The following is a 13,407-nucleotide window of genomic DNA, read 5'->3' on the forward strand; positions in this document are numbered from 1 at the left end:
TGTGTATAAATATATATATAAAAACTCAAATGTGCACCACATGGAATAACCACATCTGACCTGGTTTCCTCGTTTCCAAAACAGCACAAGGCAACAAAAGAGGTAAAAAGGCGACGAGTAACTGATCTGAAATAAGGTGCAAGGACACTCACTAATCACAGAGGAGGGAAACTTGACAGGAAGCAGACTTATTCCAAAATAAAACAGGAAACCGAACACAAACGGCAGGATAAAAGTAAAGTTCAGTGCACACAAACAAATCTGATTGTTGTGTTTGAGGAAAATCAATCAATTAGTGGGATAATTAATGCAATTACATTAAATAGGAACCAATTTGAGTTTTGACTGCATATTGAATTATAGCACCTTTATTTCCAGGAACCTTTCTTACAAGGAACTTATTTACTAGGGGGAAAAGGGAATTCCTGGTTTCCACAACACCTCAAAGTTCTGGAAAATGGATTCTAAATCAGAACCGGATTGTTCACCTCCACTTTTGAAATGAGCAAAATAAATAAGTTACTCTTCGTTTGTCTTCTTTTGAAGGTCTTGTGCAAAGGTGGGTTGCAGATTCATGTCATCCATATCAACCCCTACCTCCAAGTATCAGACCTTGAGCGTGAATGAAGGGTAGAATTCAACAAATGACCCGCGTCTTCTCCTCCGGCTCATCATTCCCTCACATTCAGGCCGCTCCAGTGCACGAGGAAGCTTCCTCACTACTTCCTCCCACCGGCGCTCGCATGAATGAAAGCGCCGTCTTTCAGTCCAACACATGACATTCATCAGCTGAGAACTACTCTCAGAGATATTATTGGATGAAGTTTAAAGGGCACTGCTTCCTGGACGGAGGAACCTTGAGATGATTTTTTTCCCCCACATTCATTCAGTAACAGGAACGCCGTCGTGAGAAACGGTGCCCCGAGTGTTTGACGCACTCCAAACACTTCCGCTCTGCAACTGAGGAGAGTCGGCTAAGGTGAAATCACACGTGCGCGGCTTTTGTTTCTCGGGCCTTCGTCACATCCTTCCCGTCTTCTGTTGAGTCATGAAGTGGTCACTGCTCTGCCTTGATGTGCTATTAATGGTTTATTTCCTGGGGTTCTGTAGATTGGAAGTTACGCTCATAGTACTTGAAATCCTCATCTGCTGCCACACAATGCTGTTGGGTGATGATTGATGCCGTTCCATTCTGAGTGAATGGGAACACATACTTTTTTCACGTTCACCTCCCGTTCACTTAATCCGTTAATTTAGTCCACGTGAGCATCATCATCATCATCATCACCATATCCTGTTTTGACTGTCCCGAGCTCGGGAAGACGAGGCTGCCACCCTCGCGCCAACGAACACGTCCACGTCCTCTCTGCCAGATGTGCGTTCGCGGTGAGATTCAGCTCGATGTGGCGTCGGGCGCACGCTGTTTGGCTTTAGGTTTTCAATATTCAGCCTCGGCTTTAAGGGGGGGAAAACAAGCACAACGTATGTACGCTTTTTTCCCCGACTGCGTTAATGTAAGACAGCAGCGGAGAGAGGGTTTTCAAAACAACATTTATTATCCCGAGGAAGGAAAAACAGTCTGTTGTAATGTCCACATTAATGTCTACTTTATATATTAAAGGCTCAACAGCTGCCAAGTCATAAAGAAAAACATTTGTTCTGTTTCACTCATGGAAAACGCAACGTTGACCTTTACTGTAACTGCAAAAACTGCTGTACTTTTCCTGATAAAAGCACAAATTGCTGCTTTACTTAAATGATGCAACAAAAAAATTTAATTAGGGATGGGAATTAGTATCAGTCATGTATTTTGCATGAAGGCTATTCCACTATTAGCCTTATTTTAACCTGGGATGGGACGATACCACGTTGTTTGTGTCTGATAGCGATGTTACAAACCAATTCTCATTCCTAATTTCACAACATAAACATTATTTATGCATTAGGGTAGTCACTTTTTTTTTTAAATTCAGGCTCAAAATACAGTATAGAAGTGCATCAGACAGTATAGAAGTGCATCAGACTGTCTGATTACATTGTGTTCCACCAGAGGGCGCTGTGAGCTTGGTTAAGAATCAGTATCGGTCTGAATACTACAGCATATTTCGTATTCTTCACTATGCACAGACTGTAAACAAATATAAATAAATATCAGCAAAACCATTTAAGCTGAGTCATGTTTGGGCTGTTTGTTACACGGTTGAAGAATCACGTCTTTGAAATTGCTCAGCACATTCATAAATGGTCTAAAATGACTATATGAATAAGTCATATCTAAATGTCTATGTGTAGATACTTGAGTTTTTGATATCGGTATCGGACGCACACAAAAAAGTGGTATTGGTACAGTAACTGTGATTTACAACCAAAGAACTTCAGTGGATGTGACAGTAAATCAAGGTTTTTCCTCTCATGTGTTTCCAGTTGTCTTGACTGCATTAGTTTAACAGTAGCATTGTCTGGGGTTTAAATGAGGTAATGACTGGTTTTTATAGGAAAAAGCCAAAGCCAAAACTCTTTTATCTCTTTTTGTTTCATAAAATTTTCCCAAACGGCAAAAAAAAAAAAAAAAAAAATGAACGCTGACATTTGGTCCCATTACTCAGGCCAATTCACATTAACGTCCACACGAATCAAATGTGAAATAACAAACACTCATTACCTAATCTATCTCACTACAGAGCCCAAACCCAAACAACTCTCCGGCCACAAAGAAGTTTCCTGGCTATTTCTGACCTTCCTGGGCAGAATCAGGGAGGCGACACACCTCATATTAGCTGTTCCACAAACCCAGCGTGGATTGGATTTTGGCTCCCGCTCTGGGTTTGTTGCGTCGTTGATGTTAATCCCAGCGGTCAGCGTGCGTTTTTTTTTTTCTGTGTGACGGCAGCTGTGATTATCTGTTTCCTGTGTGTGATGTTTATCTGCTGGGCTGAAGAGGCAATGTTTCCGCAGTAAATAGCGCAGGGAAATTGCCGTGACTCGCTTTGTGTGGCTTTAAAAGAGGGGAGAGGAAACCTCTTATTATTGGAGTCAGTGGAAATAAACTTGCTTTTGGCCCTTTGTCTCTTGGAAATGGACACATTAACTTTAGTATTATACTTGGATTTGTATATATCAACATTAAACCACTCGATAATACTGTAAAGCAGCAAATGGAGGATTTTACCATGTTTCCAGACGAGCTAACGGGCCGCTAAACCTTCTTTTGTCAATGATGTCACTGTCACAACATATCAGTCTATCAATTTACCAATCTATTTTACTCCAAATGGATCAATAATTAAGTAAATGGACATGGGAAAATCAATACATATACAAAACCAACTAGAATCCCCCCCCCCCTGGTGGCCATTCAAGAGAATGCAGGTTGTAGACACTTCTGCATTGGCCTCATTTTATCCAGAACTGGAAACAACGTCTGTTTTATATTCTGCGTATGTTACATTGACTTCACATGTAACATGCGATAAATGATACATTTCAACTTTAATCTGAGAATTGTGACTATTTTTGCGCAGGAATCTAACTTTAATCTCCCAATGCTGACTTTAATCTAAGAATTCTGACTTTAATCTGAGAATTCCGGTTTTAAATCTGAGAATTCTTACTTTAATCTCAGGATTCTAACTTCATTTCCAGAATTCTTACTGTAATCTGAGAATTCTGACTTTAAATCTGAGAATTCTTATTTTAATCTCAGAAATCTAACTTTCATCCCAGAATTCTTACTGTAATCTCAGAATTCTGACTTTAATCTCAGAATTCTTACTTTAATCTCAGAAGTCTAACTTTAATCTGATAATTCAGATTTGTTCTCCTCAGAATTCTAACTTCAATCTCAGAGTTCTGACTTTAATCCGAGAAATCAGATTTTTTTCATCATAAAACCGTACAAAATCTGACGGAGGGCCATGATTGGCCCACGGGCCAGATTTTGGACACGCCTGGTCTTAGGCACGAGAGTAAAACTTTGCATCAGTGTGTGTCGTCTCTCTGCGCTGCTATAAACTAGAGAAGAACAATGAAGTGAATTCTCTGGCTCTCTTTGCTTTGCTGCATTTCTATTCCTTCTGTAGTGGTGGTATAGCAGCAGTCACACTGTGAGAGCCGTAAAACAAACTTTTTTGGAGCTGTAGGCCCAGGCTGAAGACTTGCATATGCTTGAGTTTTTGTTAATGAGCAAAACAAAATGTGGCTTTAATGATAAAAAAACAAAAAAAAAACACATTAATTTGCAACTAAAACCAAATATGGGGATGTTTTTTATGCAGAGTTGTGCCCACAGTGACTAATCTGTCAGGAGGAGTAAATACTTTCCCTCAGTAATGTGTTTGTTTGCCCTGGACCTGTTTACACTACAGGAATATTTTTTTACTAATCCGTTAATCTCTTGTACTCTGGCTACTGGACGACATATAATCTTGGTGATTATATATAACACGAGCAGCGAGGTGAAGGCCGTGTTTTTGGGGTCATTTGTTCTTCGAGTCGTTTCTCTCAACGCTGAGCGTTCCAACATAAGTCGAAAACAGATCGGCCCGCATGGCGTCCTAAATAGTCTAAAAGGTTTTTCGACAAGGTGAGGGTCAAGAATCAGGGCCCTGTTTGGAATAACTGTCCGACCTTGGCCTGAGGTGCTTTGTCAGACCTCGTACGTCCGTCTGTTGTTTTTATCCTCAGTGTGTGACAGATGCACGCTGACATCTTTCTGCATCCTTGTCAACACCTTCACTCCCTACACTTTATTGTCTCTGTGGAGACGGTGTGTGTGTGTGTGTGTGTGGGAAATGAATCAATAGTTTTAATTTGGAGGTCAGAGAGATAATGTGACACCTCCTCCTCCTCCAGCAGCAGCTCAGCTGTTTCTCTGGACCTCATTTAATGATCTGAATACAAAACTCCTCTCAGCAGATTGTGGACTAAGAATCATTGTGTGGATTTGTACAGAACAATAATATACACGGCCATTTGTGTTATTGCTCTGTGTATATAATGCTAATAAATGATTGTCTATGATGCACCTCATTTAGGAGAATAATGTGTTGTTCTGTATTGTTTTTTTTTTTAATTAAGTGGAACACAGCACCAGACACAGAGACATGATACAACAAACTGTTTATACATTAACTTGATTTGTTTGTTGCTTTGAAGTCTGTTATTTTTCATAGATAGAGATTTCATTCGCATTATAGTTATACAACAAAATTTAAATTTAGATAAATTCGGACTAAGAATTCAGACTTTTCCCTCCTCAGAATTCTGACTTTAAACTGAGAATTTTGACTTCTTATCCTCAGAATTCTGATTTGTTTCCCCTCAGAATTTGGATTTTCCGCTCAGAATTCTGACTTTATTCTCACAATACCGAATTTAAACTGAGAATTCAAACCTTTTCTCCTCAGAATAATAACTTTAATCTGAGAATTCTGACTTTCATCTGAGAATTCAGATTTTTTCTCTCTCAGAATTTCAACTTCAATTTCAGAATTCTGACTTTAATCCTAGAATTCAGATATTTTTCTTCTGAATTCTGACTTTAATCTCAGGATTCTGATTTTAAATCCCAGAAATCAGGCTGTTTTATTTTGTTTCCATTTCTTTCTTGTTAGCTCTGTATTAGTTATATATGACTTTTTGTAAATTGTGTTATTCTCTTTAATATTCAATATTATTACAATCTTTTTTTTAAACGCAAACTCATTATGACAGTATGTCCACATCTTGAGGGAGGAGGAGGAGGAGGAGGAGTTTTTTTTCTTCTTCTAAAAATGAAAGCAGCATTTCCATCTCTCTCCACTTTCTCTCCCAGTGCGCGGCCCAGTGCGCATGCGCAGCCTCTCTGGTGAAAAACCACATGCGTCTCCTCTCCTCAGCCTGTTCTCTCTCCGCTGCCAAACCAGAGAGATGCGTTCACTGGAGGAGAAGCCGCAGCAGCAGCAGCAGCAGCAGCAGCAGCAGCTCCTGAAGCAGACCCGGAGACAGCTTCACACCTCCGGCACCGCTGAGCTCTTCTGCCTCCTCCGCACCACCATGGGTTAGAGAAGGACAACTTTGACTCACTCACACTGAGCGAGCGTGGCGTGGAAAAAGGCGAGCTGTGCTGCCGATGGAGCACAATAACATTTAGACTCCACAGGAGGAACGAGGAGAAGAAGAAGGAGACCTGCGATCACTCATTTCTATCCCGGCTCTTCTCCCACTTTGCTCTTGAGAGATGATCACGGAGCTGGTGTGCACCGCCGTGGCAGTGGGTCTCTATCTGAACACGCTGGACGCCGATTTCTGCTACGATGACAGGTAGGTTTGTCCTCCTCCTCCTCCTCCTGCTGCTGCTGCTGATGATTCTGTCAATAACACTGTTATCATCATCATCATCATCATCATCATCATCATCACTGATCCTCCACTTTCATCTCCTCTGTAGAAAGCGAGGCAAATGGGGACAGGACGTTGCTTCCATGCATGTGCTTTTGTCCGCAGCCTGTAATAAATCACTGCTTATTTGTAGGCTGTGTGTGTGTGTGCGTGTGTGTGTGTGTGTGTGCACAAAGACAGGGAGACAGAATGGGAGTGTGCTGCTGTGTGTGTGTGTGTTTGTGTGTGTTTGTGTTTGTGCAGCAAGTTACAACTGTCTTGTAACTTGTCATGCACACATTATTCCTTCACTTGCATCAACAGCTTAAGCAGAGCCTATTTTAGATTAAAAATAAAACAAATAATAAAGATTAGGATTACAATGAAAGATGACGAATGGCAATCCGACACTTCCTACAGGCAGTAATCAACACAGAAATCACAACATAAATAAGATGAGTTATTTATTAAAAAATATGCAAATACAACACCAAAAAACATAAATATAAACCTTTATATGCCCATGTACTAACATGTACAGTATATGTGTATATAATCTGGATTCTGGCCATAATCTGGCCATGGATTGCTTTAAAATTGATTAATGACATTTTAAAAATGAATGTATATATAAATAAATGGATGGATATATAAACACAGTATGTATGAAAGGGTCGAACACATGCAGTGGATCTTTGCATTAGAATTTAATGCAGCTTTTTTATGCATAAACACAATTTTTACGTTTTTTTAAATGTTTAAAAAAATCCACAACTCATTGATACGATGCACCGCCTATGATTCCTTCAAAATAAAAGTCCAATCCCGTTATCTTAATATCCAGTGTAAGACACTTCTCCTAAAATACCTTAGGGTCGTAAAGCTACGTTTTATTGATCTTTAGAGGTTGTTTTTGTGTCTTCTGGGTCTGATCAAGCAGATTGTGTGTGTGTGTGTGTGTGTGTGTGTGTGTGTGTGTGATACAGATTGATTGTATTCGTTCCCTCGGGGGAAATTGGTTTGGTAGCAGCAATCATGGGGGCATTTCCACGCACGGACCATCACATTATTCCATATTCTTTGTGGGGAATAATCCTCCTGTCCTCTCCTGTTCAAACACATGCTGCCCCTGCCCCCACTCCAGAGGACCCAGCTAATTTAAACTGGGATGTTTAATTTTCACAAACAGCTGAATAAACATGTCCACGCATGAGAGGATGATAATAATAATAATAATAATAATAATAAAAAAACACCACAAAACCTTCTGGTGCCACGGTGATCAGAGATGTAGTTCCTGCAGAAGGGAAAGGGAAGAAAGGCCATGTAGAAAGGCCCTTGTTTAATTCAGATTATATTCAATATCCATCTATTTATATTGACTATTTTGTCTCTTGCTCAATTTATCATTTAGTCTATACAGTATATATAAATAAAACAACTGAAAACTGTGAATAAAGGCCAACCCGGTTTCAGATTTTGTTTTTTTTTGGTCTGAACACGAAGACGTCAAAGTTTGAAACCATAGAAACCAGAGAGAAGCAGCAAATGCTTTATCACATGAATAAGTGACACAACTTTTGGCTTTTTCTGGTGAAATATTAAAGGGATTGATTTGGTGCTTTCTTGTCAGATCGTAAATCAAAGCTGTTCTCGGTCACTCTCTTTCGCTGCTAGTTCGGTTCATGAGGTTCAGCTTCTGCACAGAGGAGGAACTGGTGAGTCAGTTCTTCATTAAGTGCTGGATATATGAATATCAGGGGTTTTTAGCCATGTCCGTTCTGATGTTAGTCTGTGCATCAAGGATGAAAATCACTTTCGTATGGAAAGATGCTGGATTTCTCTTAGTCTGGTGAACACCTCCAGTCACGGGAAGGTCAGAGATCATCTCCACCACCCGCACAACTTCATTTTCATTTAAAAAACAGTTTTCAGATCCAAAATAACCTGCATCCTTAATAGTACACTCAAGAATGTACCACCACAAGGTCTTACAGGTACATCAGGGCACGTGGGTTCTTTCTTCTGCGGTTCTTCAACCCTGGAGTTATCAAGTACAAGTGGTCTTCCTTGTGCCATGTCTAATTACATCACACCTCACCCCCCCCCCAAAGCATCCGTCAGCCTCGTCTGTACATCGTGACCGCGACAACGCCAGGTTGTCAGAAAGCCCGTCTGGTGACAGATTACCCCGCGGCGCTCTTCTGCACGCTCCGGCCTGCACTTGCACTCCATCCCCTCTTCTCAGCGAGAGTTCAGCATCTACCGACGCTGTGTATCTATCAAAGTCACCGTAGTAATTTACACTCTGGGAGGCGCAACACAGACACTGACGTTTTTTTTTCGGTCCATCGCTCTCACACGGACACGGAGTGTGAATACCCAATCAGAGGTCTGACCTTCCGCGGTCGTCCATCAAACGACGAGGTCAAGAGCTGCGTGCCCCGAGGTCTCTTCCCGTGGGGGATTGGAAAAGAGTTATGAGCAAAAGGTTACGGCAAGAGATGGATTGATGCGGAGGAGAGCCGCACTAATCATTCTGCTCGGGGAAAGCTGTCAAAAAGACTGCCACGGCTGTGGACAAATCAGGTTTTTTTTTGTGAACTGGGACGATCTTATCTGACCTCTCGGGCCACAGTAATCAAACTCTCCTTAGACGTCACGCGCTTGTTCTTCACACAAGATTGGAGGAGCAGATAACGCACGAGGATGTTCCTGGCTGCCGTCTGCTTTTCCAATCACGGCAAGTGTTTTTTTTCCTGGGCACCGCTCTCCGGGTCTGGCCAAGCGCTCTCTTGGCCCGTTGGTAATCCCGATGAAAAGCCCTGTGTGCGTGTGAAATGAGTACGTTTTTTACAGGAGCTTCGAGAGATTATTTGAGCCAGACGAGGTTTGATTTTTAGGGGTAAAAAAAATCAAGATGTGATCTGCTGGGTTTACAGTCAGGCCTTTTCGTGGGTTGTTGATATATATTTACAGGCTGTTGAATTGTCACAGACTGGACATCTCACCCTCTTCTGACAGGTCACCAAATGGTTTTGCGTGTTGTCGTTAATTTCACCGACATTGGCGACTGTATTACGAGAGCCACAGTCGTGAAATGAAATGCGTCCTAAACGGCTCTCAGGATTCACAGCATTCCAAAACATCTGCTGAGTCACGTCACTGTCCCTCTCAGAAATGTATTATTGCTCCTTTTGGGGGAGTGGTAGAAGTGAAAACATCTTCCTTCTCTTGTTTTTGGAAGAGGAAAACAATTACATTTCTTGGGGCTTTAGATGATTTAGAAGCCTGGATTTCACTCCCTGGCCTGTTCCCCACTCATAAGCACTGTGAAATGTATTTTCAATCCGTATCCAATATCCTCATTGTTACAGCTGAATGTCTTCATTCCAAACAAGGGGTTTAAACAATTAAAGGCAGCGGTGACACAGAGGAGTGACTGGATGGAAGTGCTGCAGTGAAGTGGAGGATCGCAGAGTCTGTGGGCTTCGACATCTGTTACTTCTCTAGCTTGGTTTCTGAGGTTTGCCCATAAACGCATCAGTATGGGGTTGTCTTTAAGGGGGTGCACCCTTTCATGCTAGTTCAAACCGTAATGCTTTGAGATGAAGTGCTAATCAATTGCCTTTTTTTTTTTGAATGTTGGTGCATAGATTTTTAACCCCTTGAAACACTGACATGTACTGCATAGAACGTACAGTGAATCTGTATGGATGGATCTGATTAACTCAAATGGGTTGCTCTAATTGAGGCTGATGAAGTCACGCTGTTGGTTTGGTACAGTATGGCACGGTTTGGAATGGTAAAGCCCTGGTTCAGACTAAAGTTTCGACCTTTAAAGTACCTTTACTTGGTGTGGGCTGTGCCCGATTAGCCGCGTAGCGTGACGTCATACCGATGCAATGACATTGTGCTAACACCACAGACAACAACACAACGGACTACAAAGGAGGACATCCAGCAGCTCACTTTTACCTTTTCAGTTTGTGGCTCAACAGGACGTCAAGCTTGGTATGAGACTGCAGGCGTTTGCCTCGATTTCCTTGGGATATTTATACCGATCGCAAAAGGAGTGGCAATTTTCTGTAGCCCAATCAGCTAACTGTTGCCGTACCGTACCATTTTACTCAGGCTTCCCCAAAGGGAAGGGAAAACCAAAGAATGGTACTAATGGGACTGGGTTTTTTGGTACTATTCCTAATGGAAATGTGTACCGTACAGTACCGAACTGAACCATTCCACTCGGTGGAAACACGGCTTATGTGCTTGGAGGAGATAAATATTGGGAGATGAAGGCCAATGGTCAGTTATTTGTGGCCCGTGGGCCAAAAGTGGCCCGCCAGCATCAATATCTGGCCTCAAATCTGCTCTTAAATTATTTGCTTATCAAGTTCAGAGCTTTTATTTTGAAAAAAATATGAACTGATTCAAATAGATTCCGTTGCTAGAATTCACAGTTAACCAAACCTCAATTTTTGGTTTGAAAAATTTCATAAAAACGCTCCTGTCGTCATGGTAACAACCATGTTTGGGGAGTAAATGTCCGTAAAATAACCACTATCATATGTTAGGCTCAAATAAGCAGCAGTAATTCTTAAAATTGAAATGATCCACAATAAGTATTAACAGTACGAGAATCTCATAGATACAATGTTTTGGCCCAAATATTTAATCGCTTACACAAGAATTGGCCCTCGGTCACATTTACTTGCCATTCCCTGATGTTTGCTGATGAAGTGAGTGAGTGAGTAAAATGTCTTGGAGTGAGTTGGGTGTGGTGTGAGCAGTAAATGAGAGTAAAGTAGAGTTTGATGGGAAGCTTGTGCTGTCGGGCAAAAAAGTTTCCTGTAAGCGATTTGAGAAACGAGTGACACTGGGGGTTAAATACAAAGAGAAATTTATGAAGATCAATGTGGCGAAGATAAGTGATGGAAAAAACAGTGCTTGTGAGATGGTTTAGAGGAAGAGGATTGTTTGTGTACATTGTGTTTTCAGGAAAGTCTTTGCTGACAAAATTGTTTGCTTTGTGTGTGTGATTTTTACATATGCTTTTACTTACTGCCCTTGGAAAAGAATTGTTGCTATTTATGACTTGTTTTTGCAGAATGTAGCCTCCTCCTCAGAGTTTGGGTGTGGGACAAAGAATTTCATCTTGAAAAACGAGCATTTTCTCATTTGAGAAATGCACGTAGAGATCGATGGCTCTGAAACAGATTTGAAAACGTTGAAAAAGAAGGAATTAACAGTTGCTGTAGACATGAAAGATGTTATAATGTTATAAAGCCTATCGTTTATATGCGGCAGCATGTACAATCCTTAACGGAGCAGGAAAAACAGTCTTCTGGCAAACAGAACCACACTTGCATGGCTTGCCTCTCATAATGAAAGGGTAGTGAGGCATGCGCAAGGCAGTTTGTCAGAAACATTTTATGAAAGGTATCGCCATAATAGGCTGATTTCCCTTCATGTACAGTGCTAAGATCTGCCAAGTTGAACTTTTAAATTGGTATATGCAGAGAATTAGAGGTTTTTTTTTTCCGTCTGACTCAGCGTCCATAATTTAGGAGGATGGGGCTCCGGGGCTGTTATTTTGATTTTGAGGCATCTTCTATTCTAGCGCACGCTTCAGTAATTTTCTGGGAGGTTTTGAAATACTCAGATTATCAGGGAAGCACACAGCCAAGGGTTACATGGTTACCCGTTATGCTGTGTGTAGATATTTACCCTGGCAATATTTATAGTTTTCAGTCAGAAAGTACTTGGGCTGAAGGATTTAAATGCAATGTTAATATAAATGCATTACTACGTACCATTAAAATATCAACTATTATACAACAATACAACTGCAACAATACAATACAACTGCAGCAACTGGCCATAAAAACCCCCTAATATGTCACAGAGACTCAGGAATAATGTTCATATAACAAACTGAACTCACAAATAACAACAGCACAGCCAAAGTATTTGCATTAAAAAAAATATTTTGCAGACTGCAAATCATGTTTATGTTTTACCAATCATTGCAGTCAGTAGAGTCTCAGCTGCCGAGCAACCATGGGTTGCCAGATATGTCAGAAAACGAAACCTAAAAGACCTCTAGTATTTTGAATTTGAATGTAGTAACCGTTTTTGGCCACATTCTTACATATGGCACCTTTAATATTAAGATTGTTCATTCTTGTCCCAATGGTTCCAAACACTAACCCTTGGTTGGCTCTTTAGCCTCAAAGGCGTCTGCTGAGACAAAACCGCAAGACTAAAATCCCACCATTCTCCATCTCTATACACAAGTTTTCCACAAAGTGGCCCTAAAAGAAACACAATACCAAAGCCGCACATTTGTCCTGAAACACCCATGGATGGAATTCTCAGCACTGAAGTGGTGCAAACATAGTTTCTTATCATGTCAGCAGCACGTGTGTTTGTCATGAGATCCTTCATAGGCTTGAATTTCTACCACGGAGCACTTTGTAAGCAAAGCTCCTTTTTGTGGCGTTGTATTACTACAACTTAGACGCCGGTGTCCACTCCCCCCCCCCTTCAAACTACAAGGTGGACCTCTTGAAACAACTTGGGTCGTAATACAAAACCAAATGCAAGCTGGGCATCAAAGAAACCTCGAGCAGTTACCCTGTCTACTTTTTTGTAGTCAATATCCATTGAGTATCATCTTTCAGTGATTGAGAAGTTATTTTGAACAGCTGTCAGAGCAGAAAACCTCATGTTTTTTTCTTACCACACTTAAAACACTTCCATTTCACTACAGTTGACATCAGTCGTGTCAAAGTGAGAACGGACTTTTGTCAGACAGTCACTCAGAATCTGGAGGTCTGAGGTCTGTTTGTGCATGAAGAGGTGTTGGTGTTCTTGATGTCCCCGTTGGTGACGGCACAGCTGGCACCCAATCCCCTATTGCTCTCTGGACGCAAAGGATTTGGGCTTGTAACCAGAAGGTCGCTGCTTCAATCCAGGGAAGGGCCAAGGCCTGGGGTTCCCTTGAGCAAGGTGGCACCCAATCCCCCATTGTTCCCTGGGTGCAAAGGG

At 41.4% G+C, this 13,407-nt stretch overlaps 1 protein-coding gene across 1 annotated transcript in view; it reads left to right on the top strand.

Moving 5' to 3' along the window:
• Window positions 1-6,217: 6,217 nt before the first annotated feature.
• The window catches only part of tmtc2a (transmembrane O-mannosyltransferase targeting cadherins 2a), a gene marked incomplete at its 5' end in the record, with an annotated part of 53,289 nt that continues 46,099 nt past the window's right edge, over window positions 6,218-13,407 (top strand). The window contains one exon of the mRNA XM_083907414.1: window positions 6,218-6,300. Within this exon, the coding sequence (XP_083763540.1) occupies window positions 6,218-6,300 (83 nt within the window). The remainder of the gene's footprint in view (window positions 6,301-13,407) is intronic.

Source organism: Microchirus variegatus, assembly GCF_963457635.1.
Source record: "Microchirus variegatus genome assembly, chromosome: 20".
Classification (NCBI taxonomy): domain Eukaryota; kingdom Metazoa; phylum Chordata; class Actinopteri; order Pleuronectiformes; family Soleidae; genus Microchirus; species Microchirus variegatus.